This window comes from Macaca nemestrina, chromosome 3, assembly GCF_043159975.1.
Source record: "Macaca nemestrina isolate mMacNem1 chromosome 3, mMacNem.hap1, whole genome shotgun sequence".
Lineage (NCBI taxonomy): Eukaryota > Metazoa > Chordata > Mammalia > Primates > Cercopithecidae > Macaca > Macaca nemestrina.
In genome coordinates, this window is record NC_092127.1 from 149,078,233 (window position 1) to 149,099,170 (window position 20,938).

A 20,938-nucleotide genomic window follows, 5' to 3' on the forward strand; every position below is an offset into this window, starting at 1 on the left:
ACATATATCTCCAAATTAAGATAATGTTAAGTTCTCTGAATGCCTCTCTTCCACATTAACTGGAGTGTTTTCATAAGCTAATTTTATGATAATGAGTCAAAAATCATTCATATACATTGTGTTAAGGTACACAGTCTTCCCAAGTCACTGATTTTATTTTACATTTATGAATGAAAAGAATGAAAAGAAGCAATAAATTTTCAAGGCACATTTGACACAAGGTACGTCTTCTAAAATTATAAGTGTTAATTTGAATATTATTTTCCATGATGACTAGTTGGTATAAAAGGCTTTTAGAGATTGAATATAATATTCCACACACACGTGCACAAAACCAGTAAACTTTTGAAGTCTAGATAACTAAAAAGTTCTGGGTATATTTTAATAGGCAACATTCAAGGCGCGCGTGTGTGTGTGTGTGTGTGTGCACTGCAAGTTTTCATGTTGGTAAATGTTTTTTAGTTTCCAACTTTATCTAAAAATTTCCTTTTAAAGAACTTCATGCTTTAGAATTTAATTTTTGTTTTCTTTTTTTAGTCACTCTTTCCTCCCTCTTGTCTGTCCAAAATTTTTCATCTGGACAGCTGCAGGTAGGAAAGCTGGAATTCAAGGAACAGGAAAGGAAATCTGCTCAACGGATAAACAGTGTTTAGAAACAAAAGGATTATAAAATGAAGAAGAGAAAAATAAAATGCTGACACGTAGAATGTGGTGCATGTAATATTCTGTTTCCACACTGCGTTTGGCATTACCACTTAAACTCTTGACCCCACATTCTCAGTGCATTAAGTGGCAAGGAAGCTGCATTACTTTCTCTGTGTTTGGGTGGATTTTCATCTTATCTTGATAATGAGAGTGATAAATAGATGGTAAATATTACTGGTTGTGTTCAAACATTTTAAAATGCAAACACAATTCTGCTCACTGGTGTATGTTTTTCTTCACCAGGAAATTATCTCATTCAAAGCTAGTGCAACTTTATGGGGTCTGTACACAGTGGAAGCCCCTTTACATTGTGACAGAGTTCATGGAAAATGGCTGCCTGCTTAACTATCTCAGGGAGAATAAAGGAAAGCTTAGAAAGGAAATGCTACTGAGTGTATGCCAGGATATATGTGAAGGAATGGAATATCTGGAGAGGAATGGCTATATTCATAGGGATTTGGTAAGTATGGTGCAAATTTACTTTTTAAAATGTATCGTACCAATATTCAGAAGGATGTGACAATTACTTTCAATACTTTGAATAATGTATCCTTGATTTAATTTTTAAACATTTACCTATTCATGCGATTTGTTGTAAAATGTAACTTTGTTTTTAATTGCGCATTGATGCTGTTGCTGTAAAGACCCAATGGGTTCACCTTGCCTGCTGCCTAGACAGAGCCCATTTATCAGGACAGGGGAACTGCAATAGAGAAAGAGTAATTCACATAGAACTGACTGTGCAGGAGACTGGAGTTTTATTATTACTCAAATCAGTCTCCCCGAGCATATGGGGATCAGAGTTTTTAAGGACAATTTGGTGGGTGGGGGGAAGCCAGTGAGCCAGGAGAGCTGATTGGTTAGGTAGGAGATGAAACCATTGGAAGTTGAAGCTGTCCTCATGCTGAGTCAGTTCCTGGGTGGGGGCCAGAAGATCAGGTGAGCCAGTTAATCGATCTGGGTGGTGCTAGCTGATCCATCAAGTGCAGGGCCTGCAAAATAGCTCAAGCACTGATCTTAGGAGCAGTTTAAGGAGAGTCAGAATCTTGTAGCCTCCAGCTGTCTGACTCCTAGACCATAATTTCTAATCTTGTGGCTAATTTGTTAGTCCTACAAAGGAAGTCTAGTCCCCAGGCAAGAGGGAGGTTTGTTTGGGAAAGGGCTGTTATCATCTTCATTTTAAACTATAAACTATAAATTCCACCCAAAGTTAGTTTAGCCTATGCCCAGGAATGAACAAGGACAGTTTGGAGGTTAAAAGCAAGATGGAGTCAGTTAGGTTCTCAGTCATAATTTTGCAAAGGTGATTTCATAGTCAAGTAAGGCTTTACTCTATGCCTTGAACTAATTAACCACCTAACTTATCATGTGACTAAAACTGATTTCCTTTCCTTTCCACTCTCCCTTCTTCCTTCTCTTCCTTCTTCTTTCTTTCCTTCCACCTTTTTCCCTTTCAAGCCATAATCAAACATGTATCGAGTGCCTAGTATATGCCAAGCATTCTGCTAAGCACTGGAGATACAACAGTGAAGAACAATTTCCAGTTTTAGTCTCCAACTTTATCTAAAGAATGTCACCTAGGGGCATAACGGCTCCTGACGTGGAGGTAGTTTGACCCTAACAGGATTGCAAGAGCACTGCTGGCATTATTGAAGAGACTAGGAATGCTACATTATTTTTTTCTGTAATGCTCAGAACATTCCTATTTAAATAAATGATTGTCTTACCCAAACCATATGCTAACAGCACTGCTTCCCTGCATTGCTACCTCCCCTTGAGTAACACTTTCTGTCCATTCCACATTTATTCATGATATTCACACTATTCCCTTGATGTCCTTATGTCCTTCCATGTCTGATTTTGAAATCTAAAAATTAACTCAAATGAGAATTGGAGAAGTCTATGAGAAATCCCTGATATTGCCCCTTGGAAGTAATTCTGTGCTTCCATCACACATGATCAAAGTGATCATATTACTCACTGTACAGGCTGGAGTATTTTGGGGAGAAAAAGGGGGCATAGTTACATTGGCCTCAGCACACCTTGGGAAGTATGCTTATCCTACCCGTGGCTTGGAACACTCAGGGCATTTGCTATTTACTGCGTCACCCAATAGTTAATTATTTACATCGTTTACACAAATACTAGAGTCTATCTTATGAGACTTAGAGTCTTTGAGATCAAGGCCTAGATGTCTGAGATACCATGCAGTGATTGAGAACATAGGTTTCAAACAGTCATTCTCAAACTTCAAACTTTGGTATGCATTACAATTACTTGGAAGCTTTTAGAAAAATTGCAATAGCCAGGCCATACCCCAGACCAACTAAATCAGAATCTCTGTGACTGAAACCCAGGCATCAATGTTTTTTGAAAATTCCCCTGATGAGCCCCATGTGAAGTTGAGGTTGAGAACGACTACTCTAGAGCCAGGCTAGCTGGGTTGAAATATTGTTTTTTACTAGCTGTGAGAGCTTGGGCAAGCTAGTTAACCAGTGAAGTGGTATTAATTATAGCACCTTCCTCGTATGGGTTTGTTGGGAGAATTACATGAATTAATAAACAGTGTCTAGCATGTAGAGGAGCTCAGCAATGTTAACTATTGCTATTACAGAGATAGATCATTAAAAAAAATTTCCTAAAGGCACATTTCCCGGTATCCAGCACCTAGGAGAAATGAGCAAATTTTTGAATGGGTGAATACGGTATCAACTCCAACTGGCTCACTTTCCTAGTCTGTGCAGGTTTGTCTTTGCGGATAACAATTGGGTGACAGTTCTGGTCATTTTATTTGCTCCAAGTGGATTCTGACAGGCCCTCCTGTTCCTGTTTTTTCCCTTATTTGCTCATTTTCTTTTGTGTTCTATTTTATCTCCCTATATGCTACTTAAAATATGTCAGTGAACAATGAGTCTTTTCCCCGTCAAGAACTTTTCTTGTGGTTTGGTCATTGCTAGGACTTGCTGGCATCTTCTAAACTGGTTCCTTGTGATTTATTATTTCAAGTTTCTTGCTTTTGTTGCTTAACTAATTGAACCACAAATTAGCTGAAAAGAGGAAAATTCTATCAAATATTTTATCTAGTTTACCTACATGAGGCTAAATAATCAAATCAATGATTTTCTTGATTAAGTTGCTGAGAATGAATTGCTTTGGCCTCAAATACATTGTTTCTACATAGCATATATTCAGTTCATTGTGATAATTTTAAGAAACATGAAATTATCACTGTAAATAATTATCTTGAGTGAAATCAGTGTTGAATTATCTTTTCTTAATTTTTATTATGTATTAGAGATCCCAAAGATATAAAATCAATATGCCTTATCTGTTATGTATTTTGGGCTTTCCTATAAAGATGTTAACAAATATACACTATTTTTATGCCAAGATTTATAGTTGTATCATCTTTCAGATTGAATTGAGGGCAGGCTGGGCCTGGTGGCTCACTCCTGTAATCCCAGCACTTTGGGAAGCCAAGGTGGGTGGATCATTTGAGCCCAGGAGTTCAAGACCAGTGTGGGCAACATAGTGAAACCCCATCTCTACCAAAAATATAAAAATTAACTGGGCGTGGTTGTGTGTGCCTGTAGTACCAGCTACTTAAGAGGCTAAGGTGGGAGGATGGTTTGACCCCAGGAGGGGAAGGTTGCAGTAAACCAACATGGTGCCATTATACTCCAGCCTGGGCGACAGAGCCAGATCTTGTCTCAAAAAAAATACGAAGGCAAACTATTGAATCTATACCATTGATGGATATCACCATAAAAATGACTTGGCTGTCCACACAGACAGGTAGCGTGGGGTCCAAATAACCTAAGGAAGAGGAGAGGAAAAACTCTTGAAATAAAAACTTGTATTCAAACTTGGATTCTTCTTTCCATAGGCGGCAAGGAATTGTTTGGTCAGTTCAACATGCACAGTAAAAATTTCTGACTTTGGAATGACAAGGTACGTGCTATGTATATATATGTATTTTGTTTGTTTACTCATAAGAGGGAATCTTACATTTGTTTACTGATAAACTGAAGATGCTGCAGACTGTGTTTTTATCTTCCTAGGTTGTAGGCCTGGTTGTATGGCCTACTGACCCACTTTGAATTTTAGGACATGTACAATTTTAGCTGTGAGGTAAATGTTTACTGTGGACTATTCGCATCTTTTAAGAAAACTATGGTATATTTTTAAATTAAAAAAGGAATTTCTCGGTCCACTGAGAAAGGTGAAGAAAAAAGCATTTCTGATATACATATGTTTTTGGGAGAAAAATAAATAAATTTGTTTTCTCAGCTCTGATTTTTCTATGTCCTCACCAAACATTTCTATTATTAAGTATAGTAGTTGACTCTAAGTCTACAATTCAAGAGTGTGAAAAATTTAGCCATATTTTTCTACAACTCAATATAGTTTAAATTTTGAGCATCCTTTTTTGGGATGGTGCTAGAGATATAATTCCAGGGAATTTGGGGTTTTTCTCTGGCTTCCCTAAGCTTCAAAGTCAAAGTTCTTGGTCTCGTGGGGCTATCGTACTGGTAGGAAGGTGGCTTACTGGTCCTTTTGTTATCCGTGTGCATGGCATCCTTGCGGCCACCATCCTCCAGTCTTGTCTTTGGCTGGCTACTCAAACAGGTAACTGCTAACCCATACTGATTTTTTTCTGCAAGATTCCTTCAGAACTGGCATTTTTTTTTTTTCCGACAGAGTCTTGCTCTGTTGCCCAGGCTGGAGTGCAGTGGTGCTCCCTTGGCTCACTGCAGCCTTGACTTCCCAGACTCAAGCTATCCTTCTGCCTTAGCCCTCCAAGTAGCTGGTACTACAGGCACATGCCACCACGCCTTTAAATTTTTGGTAGAGACAGGGTTTCACCATGTTGGCCAGGCTGGTCTTGAACTCCTGACCTCAAATATCCACCCACCTCGGCCTCCCAAAGTGCTGGGATTACAGGCGTGAGCAGTCTCACCTGGTCAGCATTCTTTATGATTACAAAACTCCATGGTGGGATCTCGGATCTCATTTACCTAGGCACATTCACAGCCATTTGTTCATTGGCATCTTTCTGCCTTTCCAAGGGCTCTACCTGGGGAAAAGAGCACAGGTTCTGTTTCACTTTTAAATCCCACCAACCTAATGTGGGACTAGGAGCTTCTTTCTCTGCTGTGTGACTTGGGCAGCCCTTATAGGGTACAAGATAAAGGATCCTAACCCACTGACCTACTAATGTCTAGTACTCCCCTTTTCTTTCCCTTCTATTTCCCCCATTCCTCTAGCTCAAGAGATCTTTTTCTAGATAGTGGTGGTAATAGGGACGGTGGTAGTGAGATCTCACTCCTGTTCATGGCCCATTTTCCAAGATATTTTGTTAATAACTCAATATTTCTTCTCTGAAGAGCCTAGACTTGAAAAATTCGAAATCTATAGACAATGGCTTTTCTCTCTTTGTTTTCTGTTACTGATTCTTTACCTAAGTAGAATGACCGCTGACTCAATAAAGCGCTGACTGGTGGAGGGAGGTAGTGTATATTAAAAAGAAAAGTGGGAGTGTAGAGGCAGCATTAATAAATGCTGTGAAAACACTATATTGTATATTTAAGGGGCAACAAGCACAAGTTAATTTTTGTCTCTTCTCCCCAATTTCTCACATTTGGACATCCCTGCATACAACTCTCAAAAAAGAGAGAGGGTTCAACTTATTATTATTTTAAGGAGATGGTAGTTATTCTTGATTTCTTTCCATATAGGGCCATTCTAATGCATTAGAGATTTGTCACATCAGAAGCATTATGTTCATATACTTTTACTTTCTCTCCTTCTCTATGCCTCACAAAAAAACATAAACATGGAAGGAAATTCGACATCCAACTTTGAATCATTCATTTCCATTTCAAGGAGAGTGGTTTTTGTTTTCCCCACCCCTGGGAAGAGTGGTCTTTTATTTCCTTTTTATAATCTTGGTTGTTAGCATGCTTCTTTGTAGAGTCAAGAATTTACCATAATTAACATAAACAGTGAGCCATGTTTTGAACTGAAGCAGCATTCTGATTTTCAGAGATCCACATAAACACAACTGAAACATGATTTGGGGAGGAAACATTATCAAGGGCACTTTCACACTCTACTAACAAGAAGGTGTCCACAAGCTTTCTAGGGTAAAATACTTTGTCTTTTAACAACTTAGAGTTAACTAAAGGGATTTGAAGTAAATAGAGCTTGGAAGTAATTAACACAATATGCTTTGAATCTGATAACTGTAGGTATGTTTTGGATGATGAGTATGTCAGTTCTTTTGGAGCCAAGTTCCCAATCAAGTGGTCCCCTCCTGAAGTTTTTCTTTTCAATAAGTACAGCAGTAAATCTGATGTCTGGTCATTTGGTGAGTGCATCTGATGTTTGCTAGATCTTGATTTAATAAAATGGGCAATATGTTATTTTTAACTTTGATTTCCTAATTGATGTAGAATTTTTTAAAAAGTCTTCTTGTAATTGTTCTTCCTTCTGTGTGTTCTAACCACATCCCGATTGTCTTTGGCAACTAGTGTCACATACCTTCTTACATAAGTCTGACTTTTGGATCTTTTCCTTCCTCCATGGGCACTCACTGTAAAACTGTAACAAAGAGTCTACTGATCTAGAAAAAAACTCAGACAAGTTTTCCACTCTGCAGACGCTTGAAGGAAAAATGATCTTATGACACTGTTGAGTTTAGAGTGTAATTAGTAAACTTCATTGTCTAAACTATGAAGCAGCTTGACTATTTTCCAATTGTTTAGTTGTTAACCTGAACTTAAAACCTGAGTTTAAAAAATGGTGGCATCTCATTTACTTCCTTAACTTTAAAGTTTGTGGAATTTAGACATAGGCTTCCTTGAGATCTGTGAATTGATATTCATATTGGATAATGTTCTTCATTGAAAAAGAGACACCATAGACCCACGTCCAGTGAAGTTTCGAGGTTGATTTTCAAGAAATGGTAATATGCAAAAATCTATCTATCCTCTTTCACCCAGAACTGCTGGAGGCTTGTGGGTTCCGGGTCCTCAGAAGGGTGTCAGTTTTATTGTCTACAATAAGGTTAAAACTGGGCACAGTGGCTCAGGCCTACAATACCAGCACTTTGGGAGGCTGAGGTGGGAGGATTGCTTGAGACCAGGAGTTCAAGACTAGCCTGGGCAACCTAGCAAGACTCTGTCTTTACAAAAAAAAAAAAAAAAAAATAGCCAGGTGTGGTGGCATGTACCTGTAGTCCCAGTTCCTTGGGAGGCTGAGGCAAGAGGATTGCTTAAGCCCAGGAGTTTGAGGTTATAGTGAGCCAGGATCGTGTCACTGTACTCCAGCCTGGGTGACAGAGCAAGAACCTGCCTAAAAAATAATTAAAACATAAATTTAAAAAAATACAATAAGGTTAAGCTTGTGTCATTAATCTCATCAGCTTTCCATGGACATATGATAGTCTCAGCAGGTGACATTTGAAGCTCTACTGAAGAGCAGTTAGGTTGTGAGACCACATCTTAGACACCAATGAAGAGCAATATAGGGACCTCATCGAAGGTTGCAGAACAGTTAGAACTCCCTGAATTTTACGTACTTATCTCCCTCACTGAACAGTGAGCTCCTTAGGCACATGGGTTGATCTCAAACGTATAAAATCTCCAGGCCCCGGGAGATGCCTGGCCTCTCATCAATGTCTAGCAAATATTTGTAGAATAAGTGAATAATTGAATGAACTCAAATTGGGAGTTCTTGCAGGAGTTTCACTAACCAATCAATCAATGATTACTGGACCCGGCTAGATACTCTGGGGCTCTGCCCATCAGTCTAATCTTTTAGCAGAAAGAAGGGGACACATGCCATTTACTGGCTGAAACTCTTGGCTAAGTAGGCAGCAGAGGCTCACATAATCTTGTCAGTTTCTATGGAATGACAGAAAGGTTCATTGATTTCAGAGTGCAGGGACATGACTGCTACTTAGAAATGAAAATGCTAGTCCAGGCGTGGTGGCTCACGCTTGTAATCCCAGCACTTTGAGAGGCTGAGGTGGTCAGATCACCTGAGGTCAGGAGTTCGAGACTAGCCTGGCTAACATGGTGAAACCCTGCCGCTACTAAAAATACAAAAATAAGCTGGGCATGGTGGTGGGCACCTATAATCCTAGCTACTCAGGAGGCTGAGGCAGAAGAATTGCTTGAACCTGGGAGACAGAGGTTGTGGTGAGCTGAGATCATGCCACTACACTCCAGCCTGGGCGACAGAGTGAGACCCTGTCTCAAAAAAAAAAAAAAAAAAAAAAAAAAAAAAGGAAATGCTACCGGCATTTTCTCCTGATAGAGAAAGCAATCAAAACTCATGGAAAAGGAAAGGCATTGTTTTCACTTAGATTATTTTCAGGTTACAGGTCTCTTTGAAACCTGAGGTACATATGATTTGCTTCCTTGATAGAACCGCTGTTATTCAGGATGGTTATAACCCAAAGCCTGGAGCACAAAAATAATGCCTTGTAGTTTGAAATTATTCTTTCAGTTCCCAAGCAATCATTTCTCTCTAACCCCTTGTTTTCATGCATTTTTGTTTGCAGGAGTTTTAATGTGGGAAGTTTTTACAGAAGGAAAAATGCCTTTTGAAAATAAGTCAAATTTGCAAGTTGTGGAAGCTATTTCTGAAGGCTTCAGGTTATATCGCCCTCACCTAGCACCAATGTCCATATATGAAGTTATGTACAGCTGCTGGCATGAGGTAAGTAAGTATACGTTACTTTCCTACGAAGGTTGGCAGTCCCAGCATCTGAGAGCAGATTTGATTATCACAAACATGACTTCAGAACTCTGTCATGGCAGGAAAAGGCATCTGTGTCTTGGTCATGATCCTGAGAGTCTGAAGTACTATTTCTATCTCAAACTCACTACAAAGTCATGAATCCATTTTGTTTTGAACAATGGCCTTTTATCTGAGGAATTCAGTGCATTTTCTGAGTCTTATCTGTTTGAGATTGGTTCTTGCAGAAACTCTTGGTGTTACTCAAGCCTCAGTGATTAGGTGTTTTATTAGCTTTAAGAATTAATGGGCCGGGTGCAGTGGCTCATGCCTGTAATCCCAGCACTTTGGGAGGCCGAGGCAGGTGGATTACCTGAGGTCGGGAGTTTGAGACCAGCCCAGCCAACATGGTAAAACCCCGTCTCTACTAAAAATACAAAAATTAGCCAGGCATGGTGGTGCATGCCTGTAATCCCAGCTACTGGGGCTGCTGAAGCAGGAGAAGAATCTTGAACCTGGGAGGCAGAGGTTGCAGTGAGCCGAGATCGTGCCACTGCACTCCAGCCTGGGCGACAGAGAGAGACTCTGTCTCAAAAAAAAAAAAAAAAAAGAATTAAATGATGGAGGCTGTGTGTGGTGGCTCACGCCTGTAATCCCAGCACTTTGGGAGGCCAAGGTGTGCAGATCACTTGAGGTCAGGAGTTTGAGACCAGCCTGGCCAACATGGTGAAACCCTGTCTCTACTAAAACTAAAAACATTAGCCAGGCCTGGTAGTGCACGCCTGTAATTCCAGCTACTTGGGAGGCTGAGATAGGAGAATTGCTTGAATCTGGGAGGCAGAGGCTACAGTGAGCTGAGATTGCACCACTGTACTCCAGCCTGGGCAACAGAACAAGACTCTGTCTCAAAACAAACAAACAAACAAACAAACAAATAAAAGAATAAATGAAAGAATTAATGGTGGAAACTAAGGGTAGAACGAGGTTTGTTAAACTTCCACGTTGAAAAAGAAAGATGGTGTTTCCATTTACTTCACTCAACTTTCCTTTGTCTTGCTTTTCTAACGCTAATAGTAATGGGTTTCATCTGTCTTCTGACACTCAGGACTCCTGCTAGAGATTAAACTAGACTGGGAATGGAGGCAGAAAGTGTGTCAGGAACTTCCATTCAGGAAGAAATCTCTCCAGAACTTAGTTTTTCTATTTGTTGAAATGCCAAGCTTAGAAGTAAAGCCAGAGGGGCTTCTGTTCCACCTCTGGACACTGACTCAACACACCCCTGCCCTTCTCAGTGAACTTCCCCGTGATTTTGAGAGCTTTACTCTCTCTCCAGCTGACAGTTTCAGCCTAGAAAATTACAGCTTGATGAGAAGTTTCCTCCTGGCTGAAAAAATAAAGCACTTGATTATCAATTTATAACCACAAACACTAGAATATTGAGTATTTTCAGAGTGATGTGGTTGTTCATATTCCAAGAAGCATTACATTTATAGAAAGCCCCAATGTATGAAAATATTTTACATATATTAATTACTTTACAAGGAATCTTGAAAGACATAGAAAAATATTCAGTAAGCTATAAAGAAAATGTTCAGAAAAATGTTCAGTAAGTAGTAACAAACAACTATTTTAGGAGCATCTTTGCAATAATAATGTAAGTAGCTCAGAAGTATACCTTGTGTATGAAATAATACTCATGTACGTGTGTGTGTAATATAATACTTATTGAGATGTTATATATAAGTGGATCTGAGACAGAGAAGGAGGAAGGGAAGTGATCAGTAGGATGCTGTCAGAAGGACCATGTAAACAACATTAGTCTCAAATTGCAGTCAGAACATTGATTAATACAATGGTGTAGTTATGTTGATTTATTTGTTTGAAAAAGTTGATTTGACCAGGTGTGGTGGCTCACGCCTGTAATCCCAGCACTTTGGGAGGCCGAGGTAGGAAAATCATGAGATCAGGAGTTCAAGACCAGCCTAGCTAACATGGTGAAACTCCGTATCTACTAAAAATACGAAAAAATTAGCTGGGCGTGGTGGCAGGCACCTGTAATCCCAGCCACTTGGGAGGCTGGGGCAGGAGAATTGTTTGAACCTGGGAGACAGAGGTTGCAGTGAGCCAAAATCACGCCATTGCACTCCAGCCTGGGAGACAGGGCGAGACTGTCTCAAAAAAAAAAAAAAAAAAAAAAAAAAAAAAAAGAAAAGAAAAAGTTGATTCATTTTTGAGACAGAGTCTTGCTCTATTGCACAGACTGGAGTGCAGTGGCATAATTACAGCTCACTGCAGCCTTGACCTCCTGGGCTTAAGCAATCCGCCGAGCTCAGCCTCCTGAATAGCTGGGACTACAGTGATGTGCCACCATGACCAGCTAATTTTTAAAAATTTTTTCTAGAGATGGGGTCTCACTTTGTTGCCCCAGCCTCAAGCAGTCCTCCTGTCTTGGCCTCCCAAGGTGCTGGGATTACAGATGTGAGCCATTGTGTCAGGTGCGAAAGTTGATTTTGCCTACAACTTTACCCCATGTGCTTAGGGCATTAGAGTCAAAAGTGATTATGTTATATTTGAGAGACAAATTTCAGGATTCATGCACAGAAGCAGGTTCCTCAGAGAGCTCCACAATTTATTCCCAGAGTCTCAATGAGGACCCTCACTTGCACTTGTGCTGTCTTCTACTCTGTTTATTTTATTGAGGCTCTCTGTTTATAAGCCATGAAGAGGGGTATCTTTCCGCTGACCCTGCTGTTGGTGACACCTGTGAGAATGTGGCTACTATGAGTAGCTCTGTTTCCCACAGTTTTCAAAGATGCTGACAGTGCCATCCCTTAAATGAAGTAGGAAAACCACACCCTTAAATGAAGTAGGAAAAAATGCTCCAATCCTTGGCTCCATGACCAGGGATATGGGGTCACTTATGGTGAATATCTTCCTTTAGAGTTGCTGACTCTTGAAAACTGTGCAAAGATCACAGGCTTTTAAAACTTTTTAAAATGCAAGAATATTCAGCAATCATTTTGCTATGAGTGAGAGGAACTTCCACACTCTTATTTTTCTGTTGACTGCGACTGAAAGCACAGCCTATACCCCAGGATCTTCAAAGTCCCTCATGAAAACATGCCTTTGGCTTTCTGACTGAAATCCTCCTTTCTATAATGGCTCAGGTGTCATAGATACCCTGAACTGAGCTTGGGAGCCTGGTACTCTAGATGCCCCTTCTGCCAGCCCTTTCTTGACCTCACACATGTCAAGTCATCCAAATATGTCTCTAGGGTGGTGGTGTCCTAGAGTACTTTCTGAGATGCTGAAAACGTTCTGTATCTGTGCTGCCCAATATAGCAGCCGCTTCTGGCTATTGGGTACTTGAAAAGTGGCCAGCATGACTGAATAACTGAATTTAAACATTTATGTCATCTTAAGGAATTTAAATTTAAATAGCCACATGTGGCCAGTGTTTGCAGGTCTAGCCATTTTATTTTTGCAGCATTCTCTAACATTTTCATACTCACGCCTCGCTCAACTGCCAATCACGCTGTGGTATGTCGGTGGAGATACCTTTCTCTTCCTTTTTGTGGCGAGCCAGCCTAGATTCAGGTCTCTGCCAGCAAGTTCCAGAGCTGGTCTCTGAGTGATCCTTAGCCCATTTATGCCACAGGTGGCAATTTTTTGAATTTTTGCATGAGTGAAAAATCAGACCTTGGCAATGATCTTGAGCAGTGGGATATAAATAACTCCCACATGCTTAGCGTTCCAAAAATGAAACACTTGGCATAAGTGGGTTAAGCTAAGCTAACCACCCCCACTTCCCTTTTCCAGAAACCCAAAGGCCGCCCTACGTTTGCAGAGCTGCTGCGGGCTCTCACAGAGATTGCGGAAACCTGGTAACCCGAAACAGAACGCCAACTCAAAGAGTCATCTTGCAAAACTGTCACCTATTGTGAACATCTTCACCATATGGGGTCACTTACGGTGAATATCTTTCTTCATGGTTGCTGACTCTTGTAAACAGTGCAAAGATCACAGTTTTTAAAACTTTTAAAAATTTAAGAGTATGCAGACAATCGTTTTGCTATGTGTGAGAGGGACTTGCACACTCTTATTTTTCTGTAAAATATTTCACATCCCGAATGTGAAGAAGTGAAAAAGGCTTCTCAGCAGTCTTCATAGTGGCTGCTCTTCATGATCATAGCCCCAGGAACCCTGAGGTTACATGAAAACCTGACCCTTCACAAGGCTGAAAGTGTTTCCTTCTTGAAGAGGAGTGACATTCATCACTTCGGTGATCCATGCATAGAAGATGAACATGAATTCTGCCAATTCATGGGATAGAGGGCCTCCCTTGAATAATTTCATGTTTTGGGGCTGTGTAGATCTTTATACTAAATGCACCTTTATAAACCGCATGAATGCTAGTGTTCTGGAAATGTCTTTTGTTAATATGATCTTCCTATGTTATTTAACAAATTGTTTTTCCACATATCTGATTATATTGAAAGCAGTTTTTTTGCATTTGAGTTTTAAACACTGTTATAAGATGTAGCCAAAGCTCACCTTTGAACAGACCCTGGTGACATCCTATTTCCAGGAAAATCCAGAACCTGATTTTAGTTCTGTGATTTTACACTTTTTACATGTGAGATTAGACAGTTTCAGAGGCCTTATTTTGTCATAGTAAGTGTCTCCTGTAATTTTCAGGAAGATGACTTGTTCTTTCTAGAAGAGGAGACAAAAGTAAGATAGCCAAATGGGACATCAAGCTCCATTGTTTCGGAAATTCAGGATTTTGAATTCAAGATGAAACAACCAGCAATCACAGTTAAATCTTAACTTTGCCTGCACTCTTTGTAGGAATGATCAGAAATTTATCTTTATCATTCTGAGTGCTTCAGGAGTACAATAGGAAGAAAGATACTGGAGAACGCACAAGTGTAATTACCATGAAGTTTAACAACAGGAGCCCATTATTTGTGTACTTTCCCACCCTGTATCATGGTTCTCTGGGAACAAGCTTTATTATTCTCATTAGTGTTTAAATTGTTGATTGTCAGTAGTTGTGACTTTTAAATTATATTTCCCTACTCAAAGAATGGTATCTTTATATATCAATGACACTCAATAAATGTGTATTATTTCTAATGAGAATCAGGTACAAGAAGATACTTGATAGTTCAAGTGGTGGTCTCAGAAATGTTTTGGCTGAATGTGGTGGCTCATGCTTATAATCCCAGCACCTTGGGAGGCTGAGGTGGGAAGATAGCTTGAGTCCAGTTTGAGACCAGCCTGGGCAACAAAGTGAGATCCCGTCTCTACCAAACAAAACAAAACAAAAACTAGGTGTAGTGATGTAGTCCCAGCTACTTGAGAGGCTGAGACAGAAGCCCAGGAGGTCCAGGGTGCAGTGAGCCATGATTGTGCCAGTGCACTCCAGCCTGGGTGATAGAGCGAGACCCTGTCTCAAAAACAGAAACAAGTTTGTATGAGATGCTAGTCTGTTTCTGAGATTATCACACCCCCTTTCCTATGACTCCTGTTATGATGAAGAGAGATAGAAGGCTCCTATTACTGAGATCTCAATTCACATAATATGTAAATTTATATAAGATAGTCTAGCTCAAGAAGACATGAGACTACGAAACAGCAAAAGTGGACAGAAGGGAGGTTAATGTTATGACATAGGAAATAATGTAGCATCAATATATGGATGCAGTAAGTTGCCCTTTCCATGTTTTACTCAGCTTGGAAGTGCCAATTTCTCTCAAAAAGAAAGAAAGAAAGAAAAAACCCAGCAAAGCCAAACTCTGAAAAGCCAGGACTGAGTATGGAGCATCTGCCATCACTATAGATGTACCAGGTACAGAGCAAAGAGTGACACCCAGAAGTAAATCATTCTAAGAGGGCAACAACTATGACAGCGCCTGGCACTTCTAAGAGGGTGCAGCACTTCTAAGGTACTGGGCAAGCTCTATTCCTTTTGTTTTAACACCTCAGGAAAATTTGAGATACTAAATTAGGAACAAGAATAACTGGGGGTATGTCTTAGGTAACTAAGAGTCCAGATAATTTGTGAATTTTGAATGTGCATGAAAAAAGATTTACCATTCTTTGTTTAACTAAACAAAAAAGTTTCTTTAAGAGGTTGTCAGCCAGGCACAATGGCTCACGCCTGTAATTCAGCACTTTGGGAGGCCAATGCAGGTGGATCATCTGAGGTCAGGAGTTAGAGATCAGCCTGGCCAACATGGTGAAACCCTGTCTCTACTAAAAATACGAAAAGTTAGCCAGGCGTGGTGGCGTGTGCCTGTAATCCCAGCTACTTGGGAGGCTGAGGCAGAATTGCTTGAACCCAGGAGGTGGAGGTTGCAGTGAGCGGAGACTGTGCTACTGCCCTGTATGCTGGGCGACAGAGTGAGACTCTGTCAAAAAAAAAAAAAAAAAAAAAGAAAAGATACAACTTCTCCTGGAAGGGAACTATGTTTTGCAACCAATCTTAATATTAGTTACTGATATGAGGATTCTCTGGGTCATTTGAGGTGAAGATAGTGCAATATTTAAACAGCTCTGCATAATAATTGAATAGGAGGTTTAGGAGGTCAACAGACAGAGAGGAGGCTCAGAAAAATGGAATTAATTTGGAGGCCAAGAAGAATATACAATCAGTGAAAATAACCTTTTGGCAAGAATAGATAAAGGTATTTAGTAAACTTTTTATTGAAGTACAACACATGGTACCACCATGATATTGGTAACATGGTTGAACTGGCAAGCAAACTGATGAGATCCAACAGCATTTAGCCTGGCACTAAATTTGCTTAACTTTGTAGTAGTAGGATACAGGACAGGAAATTAAGCATGCATGATGCCTGGGTCCCTCCTCACCTGCCTAAAGAGCATGCATGATTGCTGGGGATGAGGTTGTGGTATGTGGGGTTCATCTTGATGCAAAGAAACTTCTACTTGAGTTTCCCACCAGTCATACAGGGCTACGATTCACAGGTCTCCCAGCCCCATGTACTGTCCCATAGATTGTAGGTTTCACAGTGCACAAAGTTTCTGTCCCTGGCACCCAACATTCCAAATTTGTCTTAATTTGGGTCATTTACAAGAAACTTGTGCTGGGAGAAGACAAACCTACAATTTCCCAGGCAGGCTTAGTTCTGGGAGAAAAATGGTACAGACCCGCTATTAACTCTTTGCTCACACATACATAAAGAAAAGTACACAAATCGTGAGTATATTCATATTGGCAAAGTGAATACATCTCTGTAATCAGGCTCAGATCAAGAAATGATGCATTCTGGCCAGGTGTGGTGGCTCACACCTGTAATCCCAGCACTTTGGCAGGCCAAGGTGGGCGGATTACTTGAGGCCAGGAGTTCGAGACCAGCGTGGCCAACATGGTGAAAATCCCACCTCTACTAGACACACATACACACCCACAAATTAGCCAGGTGCAGTGGTACATGTGTGTAATCCCAGCTACTTGGGAGGCTGAGGCGCACAAGCAAGAATCGCTTGAGCCTGGAGGGCAGAGGTTGCAGTGAGCCAAGATGGTGCCACTGTACTCCAGCTTGGGCAACAGAGTGAAACTCTGTCAAAAAAAAAAAAAAAAAAAAAAAAAAGAAAAGAAAAGAAAAAGAAAAAAAAAAAAGAAAAAAGAAAAGAAAAAGAAAAAAAAAAGAAAAAAGAAAAGAAAGAAAACATTCTAGAATTTCGGAAGCCATTCTGTTTCCCTATTTGTCACTAACCCAAGAGTAATTAATAGCCTGAGTTCCAGCACCTTGGATTTGTATGGGCTATTTTAAAATGTTCTATAAATGGAATTTTATGGTATGTACTCTCTTGTACCTAGCTTCTTGCACTCAATAATATGTTTGTTTCATCCATCTTTGTTGTATGTAGTTGTACTTCATTTATTCTCATTTTTGCATTGTCTTGAATTGTACAATTATTTTACATATTTATCTATTCTAATTTCAATGAATATTTGAGTTATTTCCAATTTTTAACTTTTTAAAAAAATTATACATTAAGTTCAATAAACATACATATGCATGTATCTTTATAGTAAAATAATTTATAATCCTTTGGGTATATACCCAGTAATGGGATTGCTGGGTCAAATGGTATTTCTGATGCTAGATCTTTGAGGAATTGCCACACTGTCTTCCACAATGGTTGAACTAATTTACACTCCCACAACTATGTAAAAGCATTTCTATTTCTCCACATCCTTTCCAGCATCTGTTGTTTCCCTTGTAAGTTGTATTCCTAGGTATTTTGTTCTGTTTGTAGTAATTGTGAATGGGCGTTCACTCATGATTTGACTCTCTATTATTGTTGTGTAGGAATGCTTGTGATTTTTCCACGTTGATTTTGTATTTTGAGACTTTGCTAAAGTTGCTTATCAGCTTAAGGAGTTTTTGGGCTGGGATGATGGGGTTTTCTAAATATACAATCATGTCATCTGCAAACAGAGATAATTTGACTTCCTCTCTTCCTGTTCAAATACCTTTATTTCTTTCTCAGTTTCCCTTGGCTAGGAAAAGGGATTCGCTTCCCCCTTGCGCTTCCCAAGTGAGGCAATGCCTCGCCCTGCTTCAGCTCTCGCTGGTCAGGCTGCACCAGCTGACCAGCACCAATTGTCTGGCACTCCCCAGTGAGATGAATCTGGTACCTCAGTTGAAAATGCAGAAATCACCTGTCTTCTGTGTCACTCACGCTGGGAGCTGGAGGTTGGAGCTGTTCCTATTCGGCCATCTTGGGCATGCCCTCTCTTTCTCTTTCCTGATTGCCCTGGCCAGAACTTCCAATACTGTATTGAATAGGAGTGGTGAGAGAGGGCATCCTTGTCTTGTGCCAGTTTTCAAAGGGAATGCTTCCAGCTTTTACCCATTCAGTTATACTGGCTGTGGGTTTGTCATAAATAGCTCTTAATATTTTGAGATATGTTCCATCAATACCTAGTTTATTGAGTGTTTTTATCATGAAGGGTGTTGAATTTTATTGAAGGCCTTTTCTGCATCTATTGAGATAATCATGTGGTTTTCGTCATTGGTTCTGTTTATATGATGGATTAAGTTTATTGGTTTGTGTGTGTTAAACCAGTCTTGCATCCCAGGGATGAAGCTGACTTGGTCATGGTGGATAAGCTTTTTAATGCGCTGCTGGATTCAGTTTGCCAGTATTTTTTGAGGATTTCCGCATGGATGGTCATCAGGCATATTGGCCTGAAATTTTCTTTTTTTGTTGTGTCTCTGCCAGGTTTTGGTATCAGGATGATGCTGGCCTCATAAAATGAGTTAGTGGGGAGTCCCTCTTTTTTTATTTTTTGGAATGGTTTTGGAAGGAATGGTACCAGCTCCTCTTTGTACCTGTGGTAGAATTCGGCTGTGAATCTGTCTGGTCCTGGGCTTTTTTTTTTGGATGGTAGGCTATTAATTACTGCCTCAATTTCAGAACTTGTTATTGGTCTATTCAGGGATTCAACTTCTTCCTGGTTTAGTCTTGGGAGCGTGTATGTGTCCAGGAATTTATCCATTTCTTCTAGATTTTCTAGTTTATTTGCGTAGAGGTGTTTATAGTATTTATTCTCTGATGGTAGTTTGTATTTCTGTGGGATTAGTGGTGATATCCGCCTTATCATTTTTTATTGTGTCTGTTTGATTCTTCTCTCTTTTCTTCTTTAGTAGTGGTCCATCTATTTTGTTAATCTTTTCAAAAAACCAGCTCCTGGATTCATTGATTTTTTGAAGGGTTTTTCGTGTCTCTATCTCCTTCAGTTCTGCTCTGATCTTAGTTATTTCTTGTTTTCTGCTATCTTTTGAATTTGTTTGCTGTTGCTTCTCTAGTTTTTTAAATTATGATGTTAGGGTGTCAATTTTAGAACTTTCCCACTTTCTCCTGTGGGCATTTAGTTGTATAAATTTCCCTCTAAACACTGCTTTAGCTGTGTCCTGGAGATTCTGGTACATTGTGTCTTTGTTCTCATTGGTTTCAAAGGACTTATTTATTTCTGCCTTAATTTTGCTGTTTACCCAGTAGTCTTTCAGGAGCAGGTTGTTCAGTTTCCATGTAGTTGTCTGGTTTCGAGTGAGTTTCTTAATCCTGAGTTATAATTTGGTTGCACTGTGATCTGAGAGATAGTTTGTTGTGTTTCTGTTCTTTTGCATTTGCTGAGGAGTGTTTTACTTCCAATTATGTAGTGAATTTTGGAATAGGTGTGATGTGGTGCTGAGAAGAATGTGTACTCTGTTGATTTGGGGTGGAGAGTTCTGTAGATGTCTATTAGGTTCGCTTGGTCCAGAGCTGAGTTCAAGTCCTGGATATCCTTGTTAATTTTCTGTCTCATTGATATGTCTAATATTGGCAGTGGGGTGTTAAATTTTCCTACTATTACTGTGTGGGAGTCTAGGTCTCTTTGTAGGTCTCTAAGAACTTGCTTTATGAATCTGGGTGCTCCTGTATTGGGTGCATATATATTTAGGATAGTTAGCTCTTCTTATTGCATTGATCCCTTTACTATTATGTAATGCCCTTCTTTGTCTTTTTTGATCTTTGTTGGTTTAAAGTCTGTTTTTTCAGAGACTAGGATTGCAACTCCTGCTTTTTTTGCTTTCTGTTTGCTTGGTAAATCTTCCTCCATCCCTTTATTTTAAGCCTATGTGTGTCTTTGCACATGAGGTGTGTCTCCTGAATACAGCACACCATGAGTCTTGACTCTTTATCCAGTTTGCCACTCTGTGTCTTTTAGTTGCGGCATTTAGCTTGTTTACATTTAAGGTTAATATTGCTTTGTGTGAATTTGATCCTGTTATGATGCTAGCTGGCTGTTTTGCCCATTAGTTGATGCAGTTTCTTCATAGTGCCCTGTGAGTTCTATTGTTTTTTCCCTTTCAGGATGAGCTGCCCCTAGTCCTCTGCTTCTGTCGGGCATAGAGATCCCCCTCACAGAAGTCCTCCCTGCTGATTATGGGCTCAGTCCCCCGGGCCTAGCCACTGCTCTCTAGAAAGCCATATCCCTTAGTGCTCAGCCTCTCACACATTCTGGGACCACTTCGCCATTCTCAGTGCTGTAGAGCTTGGGCCTTGACCCTTAAAACAAAATTATTTTGACATTTGTTAAAATGATATGGGAGACTTTATTTGAGAATATTTCAAATAGTAGAGACACACTGAACTCAGCTCTGACTATAGCAAAGACAGCTGGGGTCAGTAGGGGATTTTTGCTAAACTGGCTTAACAAGATTCTAACTAAAGGCAGGTCAAGGACTAAGATATTAAGATATCAAGGATGAGGAATTTGATCAGATATCAAGGGTTGGGGACTTCTGGCTCAACTGAATTAGCAGGATTCTTGCTAAAGCCAGGCCAAGGATGGACCTAAGATAAGGCCTAGATAAGAAGAGGGCTTGTAGAAACGTTAATTAAAATTTGATCAAGAAGGGAATCTCTTACCACCCCTCATATTAACTGCCAGTCTCAGGAA

At 40.0% G+C, this 20,938-nt stretch overlaps 1 protein-coding gene across 4 annotated transcripts in view; it reads left to right on the plus strand.

The window, feature by feature from the left end:
- The window catches only part of LOC105487664 (TXK tyrosine kinase), a 71,977-nt gene extending 55,943 nt beyond the window's left edge, over positions 1-16,034 (plus strand). For 2 of the 4 annotated variants that reach the window (XM_011751174.3, XM_071093622.1), the window contains 5 exons: positions 949-1,165; positions 4,592-4,656; positions 6,957-7,075; positions 9,275-9,432; positions 13,270-16,034. In XM_011751174.3, the coding sequence (XP_011749476.2) occupies positions 949-1,165; positions 4,592-4,656; positions 6,957-7,075; positions 9,275-9,432; positions 13,270-13,338 (628 nt within the window). In that variant the 3' untranslated portion in view covers positions 13,339-16,034. Of the gene's footprint in view, positions 1-948; positions 1,166-4,591; positions 4,657-6,956; positions 7,076-9,274; positions 9,433-13,269 lie in introns of those variants that run through there. The other 2 variants (XR_011621306.1, XM_071093623.1) reach the window with 2 other exon arrangements.
- Positions 16,035-20,938: the final 4,904 nt, after the last annotated feature.